The sequence below is a fragment of the Magallana gigas genome, chromosome 9 (assembly GCF_963853765.1).
Source record: "Magallana gigas chromosome 9, xbMagGiga1.1, whole genome shotgun sequence".
Taxonomy (NCBI): Eukaryota; Metazoa; Mollusca; class Bivalvia; order Ostreida; family Ostreidae; genus Magallana; species Magallana gigas.
In genome coordinates, this window is record NC_088861.1 from 17,535,189 (window position 1) to 17,551,287 (window position 16,099).

The 16,099-nt window shown below is 35.4% G+C and overlaps 2 protein-coding genes across 10 annotated transcripts in view; one reads left to right on the forward strand and one right to left on the reverse strand.

Moving 5' to 3' along the window:
• The window catches only part of LOC105318839 (RING finger protein 17), a 46,484-nt gene that overhangs the window by 8,578 nt on the left and 21,807 nt on the right, over positions 1-16,099 (reverse strand). For 7 of the 9 annotated variants that reach the window (XM_066072108.1, XM_066072110.1, XM_066072109.1 and 4 more), the window contains 17 exons: positions 15,502-15,607; positions 14,871-15,046; positions 11,072-11,131; positions 10,586-10,643; positions 10,315-10,432; positions 9,890-9,968; positions 9,590-9,779; positions 9,216-9,324; positions 8,783-8,933; positions 3,813-4,022; positions 2,860-3,002; positions 2,275-2,432; positions 1,966-1,980; positions 1,415-1,587; positions 1,114-1,236; positions 500-586; positions 239-391 (listed from right to left, as the gene is read on the reverse strand). In XM_066072108.1, coding sequence (XP_065928180.1) covers positions 239-391; positions 500-586; positions 1,114-1,236; positions 1,415-1,587; positions 1,966-1,980; positions 2,275-2,432; positions 2,860-3,002; positions 3,813-4,022; positions 8,783-8,933; positions 9,216-9,324; positions 9,590-9,779; positions 9,890-9,968; positions 10,315-10,432; positions 10,586-10,643; positions 11,072-11,131; positions 14,871-15,046; positions 15,502-15,607 — 2,109 coding nt within the window. Of the gene's footprint in view, positions 1-238; positions 392-499; positions 587-811; positions 832-1,113; positions 1,237-1,414; positions 1,588-1,965; positions 1,981-2,274; positions 2,433-2,859; positions 3,003-3,812; positions 4,023-8,782; positions 8,934-9,215; positions 9,325-9,589; positions 9,780-9,889; positions 9,969-10,314; positions 10,433-10,585; positions 10,644-11,071; positions 11,132-14,870; positions 15,047-15,501; positions 15,608-16,099 lie in introns of all 9 variants that reach the window. The other 2 variants (XM_066072105.1, XM_066072106.1) reach the window with 2 other exon arrangements.
• Positions 4,883-7,673, forward strand: LOC117691809 (uncharacterized). Its single transcript, XM_034478590.2, has 2 exons — positions 4,883-5,278; positions 5,943-7,673. The coding sequence occupies exons 1-2, from the start codon at positions 4,966-4,968 to the stop codon at positions 7,148-7,150; spliced, it is 1,521 nt and encodes a 506-aa protein (XP_034334481.2). The 5' UTR covers positions 4,883-4,965; the 3' UTR covers positions 7,151-7,673.

The following is a 16,099-nucleotide window of genomic DNA, read 5'->3' on the forward strand; positions in this document are numbered from 1 at the left end:
TCTCCAACCACCAAGTCAGATTTTACACAATACTAAGTACCTTGAAATCAGTTTCCAACTCCCCACTATAAAGAGTAAGTTCTTACTCAGTACCTTTAGACAATTTTTATCTACACACTCTAAAGAGGCAGCATTGACTTGCTCCTATCTCTACAGACTCTGAAGAGTCAGTTTTTACTCCGTAACTTGTGAGCAGTTTCTATCTCCTGACTCTGAAGAGTTGGTTTTAACACAGTACCTTGAGAACTGCCTCTATCTCCTGACTCTGTAGCATTAGTTCCAGCAGACTATCCTCCTGTATAGCATACCCCTCACTCTCCAGGACGCTGGACAGATCCTGACGGTCAGGCAGCATGACCTTAATCTTTAAAGGTTCTCCATCTATTCTTTCCTGTGGCCAAGAAATGAATTTATCATCAATATTGACAAATGTTTATATCAGTGCATCATTTCAATAAAACATCATAATTTGAAGAGTTCAGTTACTAAGAACACTGACCAGAACTTCTATAACGCAGGCTTTTGTCACACAAGATTTATGCATGAAATCCAGAGCAGGTTTGGACCATTTCCCACTTTCTGTATTCTGAAGAAAAAAATATCCCAATGGATCAATTAAAATGACAATTACTTGTATAGTCAGTTAAAATAGTATGTATTAGACTTATAGACAATACAATGCATAAACATACTGTCAATGTGTTGTACAGACTTACAGGTATTGTATTATACAGATTTACTTGATATGTGTTGAACAAATTTACAGATACATGTAATATATTCCACAGATATAATATGTTGTACAGACTTATAGGCAATGTGTTGTATAGACTTACAGGTAATGTATTGTACAGATTAACAGGCAATGGGTTGTGCAGACTCAAAGGCAATGTGTTGTAGAGACTTGACGTAATGTGTTCTACAAACTTACATGCAGTGTTTGTACACACTTTTAGTCAGTGTTGTAGAAACTTACAGGCAATGTGTTGTTCAGGCTTACAGGCAATATTGACTTACAGGTAATGTCTTGTACAAACCAATAGACATTTTGTTGTACAGACTTAAAGGTAATATGTTGTACAAACTTACTGGTAATATGCTGTACACACTTACAGGCAATACGTTGTATAGTGCACACTCAAAGCACTGAGGAGGGAGATACATAAAGTCCTCTACATCCGCCCGGATCTTGTCATATGAAACATTCTCACAGTTCCCAAAATCCACAAATTTGACCTTTAATAAAAGAAAAGTAAATTAGTTACACAGATCATAATCTTTACTTCTGGTAGCTGCAACTACAAATAATGTAATGAATAATGTAATTCTTTAATGGTTTTCCATAAATAGTAACATTTTCTTATGATATTTCACCTACCGGTAATGCAAAAATGACCTTAAGCTTTGACCTTACCTTCACCCTGTGGGGTTCAAGGGAGATAATCTTGGCTCTATACCACTGCTGATCCAGGTGGAAGAAGGCGATGCAGGCCTGGTTCAGCTGCCACTTGGTCTCTTCAAACTTGTGAGGTTCACTCTCTCTGAACCGCTGCTGTATCAGTTCACTCAGCTCCTTGAACTCCTCATCTGCACATCGTATGAAACAGTATTTTTTCAGCAACACATACATGCTATCTTTTCTTATAAGTCAAAGGGATGGGAATTCATGAAAACTAGAAAATTGAACAAACTCGACAACAAGGTATAATTGGTAAAACAAACATACTCAGTTAATCTTTTTTGGGGGTCTTAGGGTAGAAAACATTTGAGTTGTAAAGTTAAAAAGGTGACCTTTTGACCCCAAAATTAAAAGGTTGCCTACTTGACTAGACCAACCCTTGTCATAAGTTTGGTCAAGTTTAGTAAATGCTCTAAAGATATAAACCTAAAATCATTCAACAAATGCAGATAAAACAATTTCTAACAAAGGCAGAACACACAACATGAAAGTTCAAACTTGCCTACCTTTGACATTTTGACCTAAAATTCAAAAGGGGGTCAATATTCAATGACGCTTAGCAAAACTCGCAATATATTTCCCCGGCTATATTCAATATTGGCATAGCAGTTACCCTGCTGTCTTGACTAATTTGACCTAAAAATCAAAAGTATTTTTTGGCAATTGTCAAGCAAGCAGCTGACTCAACATTGTAACTATATCATACATTCATTTACCAAACAACCATCCAAAATAAAACTGAAATGCTGTATATCTTAAAATTCTGATCAAGCCTTCATTATTTTCTTCATATGAAGCCATTACTATTTAATTACCTCCCCTAAGTTCCTGTACATAGATGACAGCATCAAAGTTGACGTAGACAGGGATGCCGATAAACGAGTTGTCCTCGGGTAGAGTGGGTGGGTCAAAGAACATGATGGGGTAAGTCTTCGGCTGTACTTTGACTGGGGTCTTCTTCCTAGAAAGTGCTCTGAAAAAGTCACAAATGTGTAACTATAATTACATTTACTTTTCCAAAAAATTGAACTTTGTATAATGAAAATTAAACAATAAGAATATCTGCAAATATTTTTTTTGTAATTTTCTTCCTTCCAAATTATTTTTTTTAGATATATCTGTGTTTGTAGTTAAGACGAAAGACTTACTATACTTTTGACTTATAACGTAAAGAAATCTATATCAAATACCACTTATATTTCTTATATTTAAACTCCCCAACAATAAATCTTAATCATCTGCACCGTACAATATACCAACAGCACTTTCAAGTTATGCCAACAAAAAACATCCCCTCCCTTTACCCCCCCCCCCCTTTCCAAAAAAAAACAAAAAAACGTGCCCTAGTCCAAAAGCTGGTATGGCTAGTCATGGTCCTTCATCATCTCTATCATACTTACCCCGGTGCTGGTATGACTAGTCCCCGGTCCTTCATCATATCTATCAGACTTGTGTAGGACCTCCGGGCCGGCTCCAGGGCACTCTCTGGGACATAGGTCTCCAGAATCAGATCAACTGGCAAAGAGGTCTTTATATTGTCACCCTGCACGGAAAGAAAGTTAAATCTATGTCTTATCCATTGGTCAGGAGAATATTTGTGGTCCAACACTGGAACTGTATAGGGACAAAGTTGAAATTATATATACATAACATTTCTGGATTTTAAAGGGTATGCTATGACCTTCACATTTGACATTGAAACTTGCGTTTAAGGTCGCTGCATACCCTGTACCCAAAACCTCTTTTTATGTGAAGTAGGAGCCAGATAGGGCTAAGGAGAGAGTAAATATGCTCAGATTTTTTTTGGTGAGGTCTGATAAGACCTTGACCCTTAAATGCCATTCAAGGTCACTTTTACCAAAGCACTTTAAAAACAGCTAAGACCAAGGGGAGATATACATTACTTGGACAAAGATTTTTCAGATAATTCAGCTTTGACCTTAATCTTAGTTGGGTTCAAGGTCAATACACATTTAACCTAAATACACTCTGCAGGTGAAGCATGAGCCAGATTGGACCAAGGGGAGAGAAGATATGCCCAGACAAGTAATCTCCAACAGACAGACCAAAGGATGGACAGAAGGACAGACCGATCACTATAAACCCTAACTTTCCAAGACCAAAGTTTAAAAACAATTTTAAATTACTTCTGAAATTCTCTCTTCCTCTCATGGCCCTAATACACATTAATGACACATTCTCTCTTCCTCCCCCAAGCCTAACATTGATTGGAATTAACATAACAATTCAGACTTTCTTCACTCCCTGGTCCCTTCCCCTTCTGTGCTGGGTCCTCACCTTTCAAACTTCTCCATCACTAGTACTTAATTTACAGCAAACAACCTACTCTCACCTTTTTTTTGATGTACAGCTTCTTGTTATGCGTTTCCTCCACCATGAATTCACAGGCGGTGCGGGACCACATACTCTGGTCACCCGCTGGAACCACCTCGGCCAGGTGACACAAGAAGGAGAATGCACCACTCTGGGATAAATGCTTTTTCAGGTTCCGTAACTCTGAGGTCTGAATGGTTTCTGAGTACCCAAAGTCCACCATAAATACCTGATATTATCATAATAAAAATACACATACCTGATATTATTATAATAAAAATACACTGTTTTTTTAAATGATAGTTGATTCATTAATATCAACAAAATGAATCATCAGAAATAATTTAAATTAATTTAAATTCGAAATAACCTTTGAATCATCTAATAAAATATAGGATGGTATGGGACGTACACCACCATATTAATTATGACATAATTCCTAGTATCAAAATAAACAATAAAATCAAGCAAATACTTTTCTTTCCAAAAATTGTTACCTAACAGCATAGCACAACAAGTCGAATCATTATCTACCAATCTATAAATCATAAGTTCAAATCTTACTGGGGATTTTATGTATGAATTCTTAACTTTTAGACATTTTTTGAAACATATATTTTGGTTTAATATTGTAAAATTTTTAAAGCTATAACAGGTATAATGATGTATTATCCACATTAATATTGACAGATAAATTATCCCATACCACCTTAATAAAGCCTGTCATGTAATTAAACTGACCTGGATGCTAATTAATCATAGTCTGATCAATAACCAAGTTAACATAATATATAAACAGCATAAAACATTCCTTCTGAAATCTATCTTCAATTTTGTTTACATACATTGCAACTGAAATATTAGCTTTGTTTATACAAAAAATAAATACAGATATTCTAGAACACTGATTTTCTTTAAAATCTAATGATTCATAATTGTATACTGCTACAAAAAACCCCCCAAATGATGAACCCTATTTACTGTATATAAATACAAATATTATTCACAGAACCACTTCAGATACAACTTTTGCACAGCACTGTATGACTCAGCCAGGTGAACTTTAGAACACACCCTGTATAAACTTTGTTTACATCCACAGACCGCATGCTTTGCTGCTAGCCATATCGTATTTCTCAGACACCACACTGGAAAAAACCCCAAAAACCAAAATGGCAGCTGCAGTGATGGAGGGGAACAATTCTGGAGAAGGGAGATGTAAAAAACATTGTGAGACCATCCAAGGCTTGTGTGACACATGTGATGAGCTGGTGTGTGTTAAATGTATGATGGGGCATCACAATGGCCACACTTTCACGGACCTGGAGGCCAGAGTTGGGGAGAAGATGGAGTTGTTACAGGGTCGAGTTCAGGAGATGAGGGGGAGGGTCCCAGTGTTACAACAAAGGGTGACTGAGCTCAGCATCCAGGACGACAAAAACCAGAGGGACACGGAGGCTGTCATAGCCAGCATCACACAGAAAGGTAGACTGATCTCTCTCTCTCTCTCTCTCAGGAAAAATACAGGATTGGTTTGTGGATTTTTTATTTATAAACACTGCCAATTAATCTTGATATCTCTCGATCTCTCCCTTCTCTTCTGAAGAAAATGGGAGTGGTTTTTTTTCTTCCAATGATAAACAAGCTAAAAATTTCATGAATCATGGTTCTTGATTCAATTTGAATGATTCACTTGTTGGAAAATTTTACATTTAACTTTGTAACATGTTTAATAAAAAAAAAATCTTTCTCTATATCTCCTACCTAGGTTTCATTCTTTTTATAATAATTTATTCTCATTGCATAGTAAAGGGAAAGGTAATTGTTCGAGAAAAACATATTAATACATAATCTAGCTAGCTTTCATGTTTCTCTCAATCTAAGTATAATTTTAAACATGTAAAAAAATATTGCAGTTTTTTAAAATCAAAAACATCTTAAACATAAAAATATTCATTTGACATGAAGAACCATTATCATAGGATATATAAATAACCCAAAAATGAAATCTAAAATCACTCTAAGCTTATATAATTCTTGCTTGTTTATTGTATACTAGAATTAAATTTAGAGGTTAAAATTTAATCAAAACTAATCGAACTGAATGACCAAAAATTCAGGTTAATTAAATTTTTTTTTAATGATACAGGTGAAAGCATCCGCAACAAACTGGAAAATATAATATCTAACCTTATTGCCAACGCGGAGAATCAACGAAAAGAAACAGGACGTCAACTGAGCGGAACGAAGGAAGTGACAGAAGACCTGATAGCAAGGGGGACATCATTCCTCGAGAATGTTGACTCTCGACTCAAGCTCGGCTCCAATCTCGAGATCATTCACTTAGAAAGGGAATGTTCCAAGCTGCTGATGAAAATGTCCGAGGATCATCTAATACACCACATACCATCGCCACGATTTGTTGGCGGGGAGGAAAGTGTGGAAAAATTACAAGCCATGGTAGGCGACTTCTACTCGGACCTTGCGAGCTCGCTCAAACTCATGAGTTACGTTCGAATAGACGCCACCCTTACGGGTTGTGAATCTGACATTTTCATCACCAAAATCTGCAGAGTCAGTGATACAGAAGCCTGGATCAAAGGTTTTAAAGAGGACGAGATCAAACTGTTCAACAAGCGGGGAAAACTCCTTAAGACATTGGCCATCAGGCCCACATGCCATGATTTCAGCACCACCAAGAGTGGTTCTTTGCTGACAGTTGATCCTAAGTTACGATGGGTCCAATGTCTCAGTTCCGATAATGAACCGACCACCCTAGTTGATTTTCAAGAGGGACAATTGCCCATCAGTATTTACGTGAACAAGACAACAGGAAACTTTCTAGTAGGTCTTGTGGACAGTCTGAAGCATTCTTCCTCATTCCTGAGCACGAGACTCATCAAAAAGTTCTCTTACGACGGCCAAGAACTTCAGACCATTCAATACCAGACCAAAAAGTCATTTTTCGGCAGACAGTCAACAAGCAACATATTCACCTACCCACATCGCATTGCCGAAAATGAACAAACTGGCGACATCGCGGTCATCAACTGGACGGGAGATTTCACAGGAGAGCTGGTGGTCCTTAACAAAGATGGGGAGGTGATCTTCAGACATTCAAACAGTGCGGAGGAGGACACTTTCAGCCCCTGGGACGTGGCTTTTGACGTCCTGGGTAATGTCGTGGTCAGCGACCGCTACAGCAGAAACATCCAGCTGTTCAAGGCCTCGGGGAGGGCCAAGTGTGTCCTCCACAAGTGTAGCTTCACCCCCCACGCTATCGAGGCTTTCTCTGACGGCAAGCTGTGGATTGGTCACTCTAACGGAAAGGTCAGCATCATTCAGTACATGGAGTGACCACCCACTTATCACGATGAACAAGAACCAGCATCTGGGATAAGGAATATGTCAAAGGATTTATTCCATCACCATGATTTTCTGTGATTTGTTACTGTGTTTTTTATTTGACATGAACACTTAGAGCATCATAATGGGATTGATAGCTGTATTATTTCTCAATGATGAGAAGCTTCAAAGTTATTATCCAGAGGTAAAGTGTTTCAAAGAGTGAACCAGGATAATGGATCATTTCTGTACTTTTCTGTGATGAAACAATTAGCATCATCAAGGAAATTGGCCAGATAATGGACGAGTCCTCATTTTTCAAAGAAAGGGACTTCCAAATAAATGTTCAGCATGAGAGAGAGTAGCAAATATACATGTGTCTGCTGTATAACCTTAAGCTTGAGACGAGGATGCGGTAGGCCTGGATATATAGATATTTCCTGATCAATACAAGAACAAGACTTCATATGTGGAGCTGCTGCTGTAAAAGGATGTAAACGAATTTCAAGTGTAAACTTTACATAGTGTAAACTTTACATCTACTGACTATTTTTGTTGTTGATATTGTTGAGTTTTAATTCTTTTCATTGGTTTTCTATTAGTAAGTTACTCCAATAAAAGTAGTTAAAGATTCTTGGAAACTTTTTTTTTTTTTTTATTATTATTATTATCAACAACAAATGTCTGAACATTCCAAAAATACATTGTAACACAGATTGATCTGTGCAGCAGAGCATGCACTAAAATTTGTGTAATATGGGTTATAAATTCTGGCAAGCACTTGCATGTACTTATCAGGCACATTGTAGATTGAACTAATTTTTAAAATTCGTAAAATTCAATAGCATTCCCACGAAATTGGAAAATGAAATTTAAAGTAAAGATTTAATACTGGATAGCTACAATGTACAGAAAAATAATACCATAAACCGACTTTTATTCATGACAAATTTATTTCGCCAATTACCTGAAATGAACTGGTTTGCAGCAACATATTTTCGCGACAAGACCTTATCAAAACAAGTGTTGTTATAAAAAAAATGACAACAACTGGTTCACAGCAAGAAATATTCGCGATGACGAGTCTATCAGAATTCTTGAAAAATTTCTTGCACGCAAATAATAGTTGGTTTACAGTAATTAATAGTACCCGGTAATCCTTAACATTTAATATTTTACAGCTTGATTGGATTTTTAATTGCTAAATGGGATTGTTTGATGTAAACACTTCCTCACTGTGTTCTTATCTAAAACTTATATTGTACAATGTGGTATGTTTCCTACACGAAAAGCTTCTAATATACAAAATGATTTGCTTTCTTAATATTACACAACTAATACACTCTGAAAGTGATAAGATGTGTTGCAATATCTGTTGTGTATATGCAAACTATTACATACTAGTATGTGTCTTAAACACATGCTTGCACTTTTAAAAAAGTTAAAACATTTTTTAGAATTTGTAATTCAAGTTAATGAGGTGTTTTGCTGCATCTTTAAAACTCTCACCTAGTATTTTATTTTTTCTTGAAAACATGCATTAAAAATTCCTTTTCAAAACTTACCAATAAATATTCAAACATTTATCCATACCTGCAAGCCTGAATGAAAACGTATCTGAAGAATATATCTGGGTAAACATACCTCTGCCAGGTTTTTGTGGATGATCCGCTGGATCTTTGCTCTATACCACTTTCCGTCCGCTGGCCTGCGTGCAGCACAGAATGTATCCGCCTCCAAGTTAATCCACTCATACTCGGAATCTGAGTACTCCTCATCCATTTCCGCCATCAGCCTGCAAGAATGTGAAAACACACATTTTTTAGAATCTTATTAAAGATAAACAATGGGGCTAAACCTTGCATGTAAATATATAATCTTTAAAGGAAGTACAAGTCTTCCTTTACTAATTATGTGAACTTATTGGAAGATAATGGCTTATATCAAAGCATAAATATTGTTCCCAGTTTGTGTATGCATTTGTGAATCTGTTTTTACTTGACAAGACAGGATTATGTTGAATGTTGGTAAACACAGTATTCGTGTACAACTAACACTATTGTCAATCAACGATTACCTGTCTAAGTTTTCATCCACTATGTACACATAGAAGCAGGAGGGGTCGGTGAACTGACCAATCTTAACCTCCACGTGTGGGTCTTCATCCCCTGTGGCCTGGGACTTCACTGAAACACAACCTCCTCCATAAAATCTAGAGCAAATATTGCATGACAAAAACTCAAATATGTAAGAGCATAAATTGGTTCTACCCAGAATATACAAGAATGAATTGAGAAGCTATAATGTTCATTCCTGAAATTATCATTAGTGTTAAGAAAACGTCCACTTTGGAAATTATGTAATCCATGAACTAATATCTAACACAACTACAAAAACTTGCTTTAAATATGTTTCCACAGTATGCATACGCAATGTAGATATTGCGACTACCTTTTTTCTTCTGTTTGGTGGCCTGTGGGGTCTTTCTCCTGGCCCCCGTGGAAGAATCAGACATGCCTCCCTCCTGTGCTGGAGAGCTCAGTTTCCGTGGAGATGTACCTGAGGTCAAGGACAACGCAGAAGAGGCCAGGGACTCTGTGGAAGCTGAGCAACTTTCTCTTCCCAACACCATAGAGGAGCTCTGTATGTAAATCATACAGTGATGTAATTCTTTTTCTGCTTTTTCATTTTTGCAAAGAACAACATCTTCGGAGTTAGACACAGTTATAATCTTCGTTTATGAAAACTAACCCTTGTGGATGTATCAGTCAAGCTTTCCTGTGACCCTGCAGCGAGGTATTGCAGCTGCTCTTCAGAAAGAGGCCGAGACCTGTAAAATACATGTCAAAACTGAAATCTTAAAAATCATAAATCTATAAATGATACACATGTTCAATCAGCACATTATCTGCAATAACATCATATATTGTCCTCATTTTCAAATACCAATTTACATCAAAATTCCTCAGGAACATGAAGTACCTGAATTATCAGTACACTGTATTTGCAATTACAACCCTACACTAATTGTACAATATGCATATTCTCCTGTCATCTGAAAAGGCCACAACAAATAAAAGTATGTCTGTGACATTATACATCTCCTGATCCCTTCGTAATTAGTGTTTCACAAAAAAATAAAAATTCTTTTTTTTGCAAACTATATATCAACATACCTGCTACCTGTACTGTTAGCATAGCCCTTGCTGACCAGTTCACTGTTGAGGCAAATCATTGGTCGGTCATCATCAAAATCATTCAACACAACAGAATACACCTTGTTCTCAGCCACCCCTGAAAGAAAAAAAAAAGATTTGTGGTCTATCTTTGCTATAAAATCCTTCTAAATGAGTTAACTGTTTCATTATTTTTATCAACCTTTACAAAATCTGCTAGTATTTTTGCAGAACTCTATTTGACAATCCTCAGTATATCAGTGTGCCTCACCTGTTACTTGTACCGAAAATTTACACAGATTCACTTTCTTTGTCCACCACTGTCTGGCCTGCAAGAAGTGATATCAGATTACAATCAAAGTACTGTACTGAAATGATTACTGATAGGTCCATGGTAGAGGTAAGTTTAGTTTTTGGTAAGACTGAATGGAAATTGAGTCAACAGGAATTTGATGAATTGATCGTTTAACAAATTTGAAATTATTTTGGCCAAAACAATAAATACCAAAACAAATTCTTCTGGTTGGAAACAAATTGTATTTTAATACATGTAATTATTATTTCTTGATCATATATAAAATGTGCACTGGTAAATCCACAAAAATTAAACCTTACAAAAAATTGACAATCCACGATAATCGGTACCATGAATTTAGATGAATGAAAGTATTTTCTTTTAAGTATTTAAGGTATAAAATATTTCTGAAATATTGATCATACTGTATATGCTAACAACTATAAAATATAGTAGTCTTACACTTTCACTCCAAGTTTTAGAGTCCTTTGGCTCCACATCAGCAAGCCGACACTTCACTGCCTGTTAAGGAAAGTTTAAACAGTTAACTCCAGCTTCCTCAGGCATATACTTTCTTTTTTTAACAAAAACAATGGAACAAGGAATGGCCAACACTCAAAACTTGGATGATTTTATATAAAAATCAAAACATTCCATAACTTCACATTGTAGGTCCATGAATACAAGTAGAGAACGATTCAATCTATCAAACCTTAAAGTAAATTTTCTCTAATGTATAAAAGCCTTACTACAGATCCAAGATGGACAACTCTTTGTACATGTGCATGTGTATTTCAAAAAAAGAACAGAAATATACTGTAGTAGCAGAAATCTTTGTTGCGATAAAAGTTGAGGGGATTCAATTTTCCAGTTTAAAAAGTAACATCATGAAGTATATATATCCAGTTATTAGTAAAACATAGGTAATCATAGATTACTAAGCTCACCGAGACGGAGCATCACCCTTATGATACATCACCTTCATAAGACCACCTTTATCATTTTATATGAAAATCATACTTTATGATCTTGGATATTCATGGATTCTGTTTTGACAAAATATCGTATATCATCTGATAAATTTTTTTATGATAATCATATGTTCATATGTTAATCAATACAATGATATAAAATTAAATATTGCATCATGTCATATTTCTAATATAATATATATCATATAATAAATAAAATACCGTAATAAACAATAATGAGATTTGATATTGTAACGTATGATATGACATTGTATTGTGTTATACCTTATTGAATTTGATCACATAATACAATATCCTAAAATATAATACAATATAGTATCATATTACAATATCATATAACATAATACATCATAACACTGAAACATGATATTATATTGTATAATATAGAATGATATTGTATTGAATGACACTGAAACATATTTGATACATTATATGATATTATATCATATAATACAATATAATTTGATTCCAACATTGTATCTTATCAAATGATACAATATTATGTGATATGGTAAAATATTATAAAATACATTATTATATTATACATATTGCATCATATGACACAATAAAATATATTACAATATCATATAATACAATTTCATGTGATATGATAATATATCATATAAACCAATATCATATCATACAATATTGTATGATACAATATTATATAATATTACAATATCATATAATACAATTTCATGTGATATAATTCTATATTACTGAAACCAATATCATATTATACAATATTGTATCATACAATATTATAGAATATACAATATTGTATCATAGGATACAATATAATATTTTGCAATATCTTATGTAATTGTATCATGTGATAAAATAATAAATTAAAAATACAATATAATATTATACAATATTGTATCATAATATACAATACTATACATAACAATATCATGATACATAATCATATCATAAAATATCAAAAAAAATGATACAATATCATATCGTATCGTATAACTTTTTATAATATAACATATGATATCATATTGTATCATATCAAACAATATTGTTTCATATCATACAAAACTTTATCATAGGAATCATGTTATATCATTTATCAACAAACACATCTATTTATCGAGCTGGTTTGAGTGAGGTAGGAGATTTCTTTAGCATCCTTGATAATGGAGATCAGGCTCTGCTTCTGAAGCAACCTCTGCATTTAATTTATAATAAAGTTAAATCAACTATGCAAGCTATCATCTATAAAACATGTGACCTGTTCCAAAAAACTAAACCTCATCCAGCATCCGAAACCTATGGCTCAGATTCAGCATTCAAGCTTGTCAGGTGCATCAGTATCATAAGACGCACCATCCATACAAGTTTGGTGAAGTTAGGACCAGTAGTAACTAAGATATCATCATCAGAGGGCACTAGCAATTAAAACCTTAACTTCCTCCCGCATCCGCAACCTATGGCTCAGATTCAGCATCCATGCCTGTCAGGTGCATCTGTATCATAAGACACACCATCCATTCAAGTTTGGTGAAGTTAGGACCAGTAATAACTAAGATTTATTTTTTAGCATCCTTGATAATGGAGATCAAGCTCTGCATCTGAAGCTACCTCTGCGATTCATTCATATTACAGTTAAATCAACTATGCAAGTTTGAAATAGTACTATCATCTATTAAACATGTGACCTGTTCCTAAAAACTTAACTTTATCCAGCATCCGAAACCAGACTATGCATTCAAGCCTGTCAGGTGCATCAGTATCATAAGACACACCATCCATGGAAGTCTGGTGAAGTAAGGACAAGTAATAACTAAGATATCATCATCAGAGGGCACCTGTTTCAAAAACTTTATCTAACCAGCTCTTAAAACCTTAACCTCCTCCAGCATCCGAAACCTATTGCTCAGATTCAGCATTCAAGCTTGTCAGGTGCATCAGTATCATAAGACGCACCATCCATACAAGTTTGGTGAAGTTAGGACCAGTAGTAACTAAGATATAATCATCAGAGGGCACCTGCAACAAAAACTTAACCAGCTCTAAAAACCTTAACCTCTTCCAGCATCCGAAACCTATTGCTCAGATTCAGCATTCAAGCTTGTCAGGTGCATCAGTATCATAAGACGCACCATCCATACAAGTTTGGTGAAGTTAGGACCAGTAGTAACTAAGATTAATCATCAGAGGGCACCTGCAACAAAAACTTTAACCAGCTCTAAAAACCTTAACCTCTTCCAGCATCCGAAACCTATTGCTCAGATTCAGCATTCAAGCTTGTCAGGTGCATCAGTATCATAAGACGCACCATCAATACAAGTTTGGTGAAGTTAGGACCAATAGTAACTAAGATATAATCATCAGAGGGCACCTGCAACAAAAACTTAACCAGCTCTAAAAACCTTAACCTCTTCCAGCATCCGAAACCTATTGCTCAGATTCAGCATTCAAGCTTGTCAGGTGCATCAGTATCATAAGACGCACCATCCATACAAGTTTGGTGAAGTTAGGACCAGTAGTAACTAAGATTAATCATCAGAGGGCACCTGCAACAAAAACTTTAACCAGCTCTAAAAACCTTAACCTCTTCCAGCATCCGAAACCTATTGCTCAGATTCAGCATTCAAGCTTGTCAGGTGCATCAGTATCATAAGACGCATCATCCATACAAGTTTGGTGAAGTTAGGACCAGTAGTAACTTAGATATTGCTATCAATGGGCACCCGCAACAAAAACTTTAACCTGCTCCAAAAACCTTAACCTCCTCCAGCATCCGAAACCTATAGCTCAGATTCAGACTGTCTGGTGCATCAGTATCATAAGGCACACCATCCATGCAAGTTTGGTGAAGTACAGACCAGCAGTAACTAAGATACTGCTATCAAAGGGCACCTGCAACAAAAACTTTAACCGGGTCCAACAACCTTAACCGCCTCCAGCATCTGAAATTTAGGACCCAGATTCAGCATCCAAGTCTTTCAAATCCATAAGTAGGTCCAGATGCATCATCCATGCAAGTTTGGTGAAGATAGGACAAGTAATAGCTTAGATACAGGACCTGCAACAAAAACTTTAACCAGGTCCGGACGCCGACGCCGACGCCACCGCCGACGCCGAGGGTATAGCATAAGCTCTCCTTGACTTCGTCTCGGTGAGCTAAAAAAAGTTTTAAGGATTTAATTTTGCTGATAAATATTTTTCAAGATGGATATGAAATTTAATTCCTCAACAAATATTTCTGCTTTTAACAGTATGCATTACAAACAAACACAGCCTCTCTCTGATCTGACCTGAGCTGGCAGGATAAGAAACTCGTCCAGCAGGACTCGGAGTTGACTGTAGTGGACTCGCTCTTTGTTCCCAAAGTCAACGTAGAACACGTCGACCAGTTTACGGCCGGGCAGGTTGGTGATGACCGCGCGGTAAAAGAGGTTATCCGCGGTGAACTGACAGCTACAAACCATGTCTGTCACACAAAAATAATAGGGAAATGTAGAAATCTTTATACAGAACTTGAATCATTAACTCAAAACTGAATAGATATAAATTTACAATTTTCCTTCAAGTTATGAAACAACATACACCTTTTCCAGCAAATTATAAATCCAAAGATAGGCTTTTTTATCAATACCTAACTCGTGTATAAACAAGATGCATTTGCCTTTGCCCAAAGCTTTCAATGAATTCATTCTTTGTGCGCTTCTTAATTTTGTAAAGTGAACACCTAATTTAAAACATACTGTATGTAAATATTTGATAATAAAACATAGCTTAATTTGGCTGAACATGATTAAAGCAGATCATTGCTACATGTAAAAAGATAACCAAGTGCACTATACACATTAAATCTCACATTGGTCCAAATACAACATGTATATGGCCTACCAAAACCATGAAAAAGAAACTTGTATCAAACCTGACCTTTTTTGGGGCAGTAGATGGTCCAGAGGTCCATGTTGTCCTCCCTGGCATACACCCTTTGCATTTTGTTCATCATTTCAGCAAAATAAGTGGACACATCTCCCAACTACATAAAGACAAAAACACTTTATGTTATTGTTATAAAGATGTAAAACAATTATTAATAATAATAAAAGTTTTCCTGCAATCAAAAAAGATAAAATCTATCCGATTAATCATTTAATTAACAACAAGACAGAATAAATCCATAAACACATTTTTTAAAGCTTTTTAATCTTTAAAAAAAAAGAAGATATATGGGTCTATACTTAATCATTTTACAATACTGTGGTTTCTTCTTTTTTTTTTTTTACGATGTTAACACCAATTTTTGAGGATTTTTTTGTTAATCCATAAATTTAAATCAGAGTTCAGCAAAGTTCAGCAAAAATATGATACTAATGGTTCGACCAGTGTAAAAACAGCTGTAAAAACCAGGATATTTTTTGCAGGTTCACATCTTGCAATTATCTATTATAAACATGTTAATTTTTTGCAGAAAAAAAGCTAAAATGAATTGTGTCATTCATAGTGTAAGGCAGAAACTGTTAAAAACGTT

What these genes read in the sequence shown, in the direction of transcription:
- LOC117691809 (XM_034478590.2), top strand. Translation starts at nt 4,966, where the DNA reads ATGGCAGCTGCAGTGATGGAGGGGAACAATTCTGGAGAAGGGAGATGT. An exon ending in AGCCAGCATCACACAGAAAG is followed by an intron (nt 5,279 to 5,942) that starts GTAGACTGATCT and finishes TTAATGATACAG; the next exon opens with GTGAAAGCATCCGCAACAAA.